Genomic DNA, 7,758 nt, shown 5'->3' with positions numbered 1-7,758 from the left:
TTTTTTTTTTTTTTTTTTTTTTTTTTTAATCATCTGCCTTGTCTGTTTTGTTTAACTGCAGGGAGTGTTTTTTAGTTGTTTTTGTTTTTACGTAATTGGTTTCAGTAAGAGTTTCTTGGTACTCCTAAAAGATTTTAACCATACACAAAGTGCTACTTTGCTGTTTTTATCATTTTTCTATATTTTCCATATATAAGATAAAATAAATAGCAAAGTGAAACCAAGGGAAGGCAATTATTTCTGGCCTCGGTAAATAAGCAGTAAGAAAAACAATGGGGATATGGGCTTCTAGCAGCCAGCACTAACTTTAGTTATTGCATAGATTAAAAACGTGTATTTGGTATACACTATGTGATAGTGATCACATAGACCCCCACGGTACTTCAAAAGTTCTATTTATGGGTTTGTTTTTTTTCTTTCCTTTCACCAAAGTAAAGCTATTGCTGGGGTGAAACAAAATAACTACTTTAGTGGGTCAGAGTAATAGTAAAGATCAAAAGGTAAAGAATTGTAAGGAGAGACTGAATTTCAGGAAGACTTAAGAGATGCAGTCATTTTAGGACAGTAGAGTTCTACATTCTTCAACCTGTCAAGGCTGCCACTAGCTCACCAGTGACCACAAAAGGCAGGAGCTCAATTTTATTTTTCATCTGAGAGCTGGCACTCTAAGAAGCCAGTGCCCATTAGAACCACAATGTGATGGGAGATCGATACCGACTTAAAGGGAAGAATGCCTTTTTCAGAACCATAACTGATATTGCCTGCGGTGGAGAGGGTTCCCCCAAGGGCTGTCAGCCAGGGCCCTATCCTTCCTCTCCTAGCTCCAGAAACAACAACTACTGGCTGAAATATTTCCCCTATTTAGATGCCAAGGTGCACATATTTATATTTAGTTCTTGACAAGTTTCCTGTGTCTTTTGTGTTACTCAATGTTAGCACAGGATGGTGAAGTTTGGGTTTTTTGTTTTGTTTTTAGCTTTCTTTGTCATCCAGATTTCTGCTCTGCCAAAGGCCAGGCGGGGACTCTTCTAAGATTTGGTTTACAGCCTTGACTGTTAGTCCAGTGGGATCTCTGTATTTAAGAGTAGTTCAATTTTCCCAACAGTTTCCAACTTTTCATTCAGTCTCAGGGAATGATGGGGCTCCAGAACAACTTTTATAGTAAGAATCATATGAGGTATTAAACTGAAATAAGGAATCTTCTTACCTTAAAGGAAAATAGCATGTATTCTTATCCTATTCATTTCCCCCGAAATGTAGATACAAGATGAATAAATTAGATCCCTTTCTGATTTGGCGCTAAGAATGGCAGCTGGTTCTGTGCCTGTCATTAACACTATTACCAGTGGCCCTGGATATTGGCAGGAATCCTAGATATATCATATACAGACATCAGCTGTAACACCCTAAATGGAAAAACTTAAAGCCTAGGATTTGATTCATAAAACAGTACGCACATAGTCCCTTTGGAGAATTAAGCAATTATCTTTCTTTGCCTTAGTATTTTTCGGGGCGGGGGTGCTGAGTCTTTGCCTTAATATTTTTTAGTTTTCATTACTAAACATGTACTGGTAAAGATTTGAGGGGAAATAGAAGTGCTTCTACTTCTACCACCCCAGCCTTGCCTTCCATTGACTCCATGTGTGTCATCTTGTATTTGTAACTGATTTCATGTGTAAAGGATGAGCCCACTGACATCCTGTTATAATTTATTCATGATTTTGAACACATATGTAGAACACCTACATAGAGTTCTCGCTGATTTACAGGGTTGTCATCTCTTGTTTGGAAGTGAAGCATTTAGAAACAAAGTACCTGTTTTTGCATGGAATTTAGGTCTGCAGTTCAGCCCACACAAACTTTTTTTTTGAGTACCAGGGGATCAAACTTGGGTCCTTGTACTTGCAAGGCAGGTGACAGAACCACTGAGCTAAATCCCGGCCCACCAACACAACTTTTAAAATAATAGTCATAGCAACACACTTGGCCTTAAACCAACATTATATTAAGATTTTTTTTTAATAAAAATTAACTAGAAATTTGAACTTTTTCAACCTGAAATCATTTTCTCTCTTTGCAGTAGAATAGGTGATTCTTCCTTTCCAGCCTCAGCTGGTTTACAATTTAAGATGTGGCTCCCTCAGTTCCACAGTCTTGTACTTCCAGTGTCTAGAAACAAAGCAAAAAGGAGCTAAGGACCTGGATGGGGTGGGGGTTGAAGACTCTGAGAGGCAAATGTGAGTCCTGGGGATAAAAATTGTAATCTAGGAACTTCTGAGCTGTTAGTTTGTCCTAGAAGAAGGCCTTATGCAATATCATTATTTCTTCAAAGGCCTCAGGAACAGCCTCTTTCCTTTTTACATCATCTCATCTGTTGCCTCTCTGAAAGATTCTCCACCTCAAACCACAGAGGAGTTAAATACCAACTTAGTTATTCTCTCATCCCTTTGTCCCGGAGGCAACCCTACAGCTATCTGAATTTCTCAAAGGGTAAAAATGCTCTTGCTTGCATTAACCCGCCCATTGTTATTCACCTAAGCCTCCAGAGAAGTTCAAAGACCAGATATAGAAAGAAAAACCCAGGCTCTGCTGGGAATTTCATCTTTGGGTCTGATATAGATCCAGTAAAGGAGAACCAAGATGTCCAAATGGATATGCAATCCTTACTTTTGGCAACACACTATTCATTAGTGAGCTTGACAAGAAGTGATTTGAAAAGAGTGAAGGGTCAAAAGTAGGATTAGTGTGGGTTCAAAAGAAAAATGAGCAAAAAGGAATTGAGAGTAAGCATGGATTATTCTTTCAAGACATTTTGCTATAAAAGGAGCTGAGAATCAAGGTGATATCTAGAGCAGAGTATGGAGACAACTAGTTGTTTGTGGGTTTGTTTGCCTCTAAATGTGGGGGTTATCACAACACACCTATAGGCAGAGGGGAGGACCATGTCGGGAAGGAACCTTCACTGTGCAGCTGCCAGAGAAGATGCCTGAAGTAAGGACACATCCAAGAGTTTGTTCTAAGAAAGGAACACAGAAGGTTGATCTAGGATTAAGAGGAGAAAATATATTTACGTGTGTGCTGTATGGAAGTAACGGGTCTCTCTGCGATTATTGAATGAGTTAAATGAGAGTGCAGCAGATCATGTTGGGGGTTTGAAAAGATAAGCTATGAAATAGTTCTCCAAGAGAATGGAAGAATGGATGGACTAAGAAATTTTAGGGGGGCCCAGGTCATGTTTGAAAGTCATAGTCATGAATTAAAGTGAGACCAGGACAAAAGAGGAGGCTGTGCATGACCTTGGGATACTGTGAGAAGCTAGTTTACATAGGTATAAAGTTATTGTGAGGATTATCAAAAAGCATTTCAGAGTATCAATACAGGGCATCATTATTATGAAATTTCCCTTTGAATTACTTAGCACTTTATCTTTGGCAAAAAGCTTTTCAGATTTCTTTAAATTGACCTCAGTATCTCTGGAGACAACATTTGGCTTCTGCCACTGACTTAGTAACTGAGTCTAAGCAACTGACTTAACCTTCTTTTGCTTTTACCCCTCAATCCATAAAGTGAGGGTGGTAATGTTTAAAGTGCTTCAAATGCTTTAGAAGTAAAAGCACTACATGAATCCACACTATTCATAACATGGTATTAGCCCTCACTGATATAATCACTGGAAAGTCAAAGAGGTCAGTGCCTCTGAATGGGGCCTGAGCCTTGGGTGGGAGATACCTCCCTGAGAGAGCTAGGAAAGAGGCAAGAAAGGAAGGCTTATGTTATAACCTTCATCTTTAGAGAAAAAATTCTCCACATGCCTCTATATCCTCCTCTATTGCAAGGTAAGTGTCACCCACATTATTTCCTTTAATCCTCACAGCTTCTCTCTAAGGTTAATTATTAGAATCTGAGAATAAGAGGGGTTGGTCATCTACTAAAAGCTTGGATTTCATCCCAAGTTTACCTTAAAATCTCGTAGTCTTTTCACTTTGCCATGTTTGAAATCAGGCTTGATACTGTATACCAGATAAGTTGCCGGATTTTATACATAGATTGTTTTGCACATTACAGGTCTGTAGTTTAGTCAACCTCATCTTTTCTCTGCAATCAGACATTTAACTAGAGTTGCCCAGTAGCAGAATAAACTGGTTTCTTGAAGATAACATGATGGAATAGCTTACAAGCAATCATATTGTGAGACCAAAGTAAAAGGGGCCTAGGAGCCAGTGCTCTAACCCACTCCCATTGTAGCCATAGCCCCGACCTTTGTTCAAACTCTGGCTCAGGAATGTAAGGCAATCTTGCACTGTTTGAAGTCCAGATCATGATTAACCTGTAAGTTAGTGGTTCTAGACTATGAGATAAAATCTGTACCATACATAGAGACGCCAAGTTAATTGTCAAACTGTTTGCTCATCCGGAATGTCTTGGTGGCCTTTGAAACATCCTATAGGCATCTGTTAATCATTGATATACTCGATGTGGCTACCGAGTATATGACTGCTGACCATCCATGATGGTCAGCAGAACCTTGACCCTTGACCCCTTGCCCACTTGCTGTACTTGCAATCCACACCCCTTGTCTTTAAAAACTGTGCAACCCCCTGAGCTGGCGCCTCTCTGAGCCAGCCACTTGGTTCCAAGAGTGCCATCTGGCCAGACTAATAAAGGTCTGTTTTCCAACTAGTCTGTTGTGTTCCTTCCTGGGTGACTCTCGCTGTTCCATCGAGTTCCCGGAGCCCCCCTGAGCTATAGGTCCCAGCATCTTGGAGGCCCTTTGGGCTGTTCAAGGCTCCCGGAAGTAAGGCCCTGGGTCTTGCATCTGGAGCCCTCACTGGGCTATAGGACTCAGTATCGTGAAGACCCTTCTGGCTGTTCATGCTCCTTGGAGTGGAAGTGAGACTTTAGGTCTTACAGTATGACAAGAAATGATAGGATTGTTTGGGGAGAGAGCAGTAACCTGACTAACAATCTACATTTAGCTGCAAATGCACTTTAAACATTCTTTGGAGCAAGAAGGTGAGTGCTAGAAAAAAGTTAAGTTGTGTGGTCCTGGGAAGTACAGAGCTACCGTGCCATCTGTGCTGTCTCCTGCAAACATACTATGTACATTATAAGCTACAACACATAAACCGCTCTAAGAGAAAATCACTGCTCTGTTAGATTCTTATTTTTGAGTAACAATTGCCCACCTGATACAGAAAATGATAAGAAAAGTGTATTTGTTTTCTTCCAACAGCTAAAAGGTGATCATGCTTCTAAAATTTGTTGAGATTGTCCAAGAAACTGTGCAAAATACTCATCCATCACTGCAAGCCCCTGGTCAGGAAATGACAGTGCAGTAAATATCTTCAGCAGCCACCTTTTAATGTACAAGCTGTTTTCGGTTGGAATTTTCAGCACTCACATAAAACACACTGTCATGAGTGACTGCTTGTGCTCCAAAGTCATTACTATTGGGCTAATGGAACATCTCTCAGTGAATAACCAAAAAACTTTAAATGTCATGTCAAGTTTGTTGAAGCCATTTTCAAGCCCCGTTCAAGGTTACATGAATATTGAGGGTATCTTGTTTTCTAAAAGTTTTCAGGTCTGTGAGAGAGAGCTCATTCATGATGTTGTACAATATGAGAGTCACTTAATTTTGAAAAAAAAAATCTAGCATTCTTTGCAAAGTCATTCAGTCAGAATTTTTAATCACATTAGATATTGCAACTCCTTAACTACCTTGGTAAGTCAGGATCACCATCACTTATATTAGGTATGTGTATGTGTATATACATAGATGTGTATGTACTTGGTGATTTGATTATGACTCAATTCTGGACTGCTAGGAAGTTTTAATATTTTACCTGCTAAATTCACTATTACTTTTAAGGTAAATTATTAACATACATTTTTTGCTAGAAACTTTCCATGTTTTCTTGAAAAAGAAAGTAAATCTTACTAGTATTCACACATATCTTGGGTATTAGTATGGGCAGAAAATTTCTTTCCTTGACATATATTAAGTGAGCATTTACTTTGTACCAAAGTTATTCTTGACACTGAAAACATAGTGATATTTAAAATAGTGCTTCTGGTGTCTAAGAGCATGCATTCTACTAAAGAGACAAATATGTGATGTTTCTGGTAATCAGGAGTTTTATGAAGGAAAAGAGGAGAAGATAAGAGAGCCATGAAAAGAGCAGATGCTATGATGAATGGTTACGGATGTCTATTTATTTAACTGGTGTTTAAATAGAAACCAGAATACAAATGGAACCAAAACAAACGATAATAACCTAGTAACAGGCATTTGAGTCATAAACTAAGAAGGACGTAAGTATTGTTGCTAATGAAATTATTTTGTGTTATATTTTAGTTTATTCTTAACCTCTGATGTTTATTTTCAATCCACTTTTAGTCCATCTGAGGCAGTCGTGGCAAACCTACAGCCTGTGTGCCACAGTGGGCCGGTTGTTTGTAGAACTGAAAGCTCTAATAGGTTTGCCATCACTCATCTGAGAGGACTTGTTCATTAAGAATGATTTTTAAATTTATGTTTTATAATGTTCCCAGTCTTTGGTTATCAAAGTGACAAGTTCTATGTTTCTTCTTTACTGTAGAAAATCAGAAACTGCAGTTGACAGAAGGGTCACATTCACACTGCAATATCAGTTGCAACTCCAAGAGGAGTCCAGTCACCAAGGAGCTTAATTATAATCCAGATACTCATACGTCCACAGGGAGGGTCAAGGCAGTTGAGAAGAAGGAAGCCTGTGCTGTGGAAAGAAACAGAAAAAAGGAAATGGAACTTCTTGGCTCTGTTTCTAAAAATGAATCCATTCCTGAAGTTGAAGCCCTGCTGGCAAGATTACGAGCTTTATAAATTAGACTGGTAAAAAGTGATTAAGCCACATATAAAGCCATGCTCTAAGCTATAACACTTGAAAAAAAAAAGCTTTTGTGTAAGTGACTTGATAGTTTTAAATTATGATATATATTAGAAAAATAAAGCTATATACACAATTGCAGTGCTTTTTCTGCATACTTGAAGTTCTGGCTTATTCAAGATTGTAATGGGCTTTAATACTTTTTTTTTAGTCTCCTGGTATTCATCTGTTCTATATTTGGTGATTCAATTATACATATTGCTATGGAGAGCAGATAGGTGCACATTTGTTCAACAATGTGTCCTTAAAAAAACCATCTAAGTCTCTGTAGTTTTTACTATTTCGACATTAATGAATGTCAGACCATCAGCCTGCTGTCCTGCTACAGTACTCATGTATATTCCCTATTTACTGTTTATACATTCCCAACTTTCTCCTATACTATAAAAAAATGTAACTTTGTTTCAGAACTATAAGGAAATGACGGTAAATTCTTTATCATCACTGTTGACTTCATGTTAACTTGACCCTGTAAGGGATTATAAAGCAACTTGACTGCATTGCCAAAAATGACACAATAGGAATGTGTATGGACTTTCTTTGCGAAACACATGTGCTTTTGATTAAAGCAGGTAAATATACAGTATTACAGTGCTGTTTAGAATACCCTGCTGTCCCCACCCCCAGTGATTATGACTGCAGATTAAAGTTACCATTTTCAAACTTTCCCAGTAATGGAAATGTTTTATTCCTGTGAACAAACTTGGAATTTCAGTTTCTTTGAACAGACAATCAGTAACTTTAACAAAGATCTGGTAAGTGTTTCTTTCCCAAGGAAAGTTTTCATAGGCAAATATTGCAATTGTACCTCACTTCATAGCATTCCTTT

General features: G+C 38.3%; 1 protein-coding gene across 1 annotated transcript in view; it reads left to right on the top strand.

The window, feature by feature from the left end:
• Positions 1 to 6,933, top strand: part of Diaph3 (diaphanous related formin 3) — a 479,227-nt gene extending 472,294 nt beyond the window's left edge. Inside the window, exon 28 of the mRNA XM_010636939.2 lies at positions 6,603 to 6,933. Coding sequence (XP_010635241.1) covers positions 6,603 to 6,865 — 263 coding nt within the window. The 3' untranslated portion in view covers positions 6,866 to 6,933. The remainder of the gene's footprint in view (positions 1 to 6,602) is intronic.
• Positions 6,934 to 7,758: the final 825 nt, after the last annotated feature.

This window comes from Fukomys damarensis, unplaced genomic scaffold, assembly GCF_012274545.1.
Source record: "Fukomys damarensis isolate Sample0158 unplaced genomic scaffold, DMR_v1.0_HiC HiC_scaffold_38, whole genome shotgun sequence".
Lineage (NCBI taxonomy): Eukaryota > Metazoa > Chordata > Mammalia > Rodentia > Bathyergidae > Fukomys > Fukomys damarensis.
The sequence above is the reverse complement of the archived record's forward strand: the minus strand, read 5'-3'. Positions and strand labels throughout refer to the sequence as shown.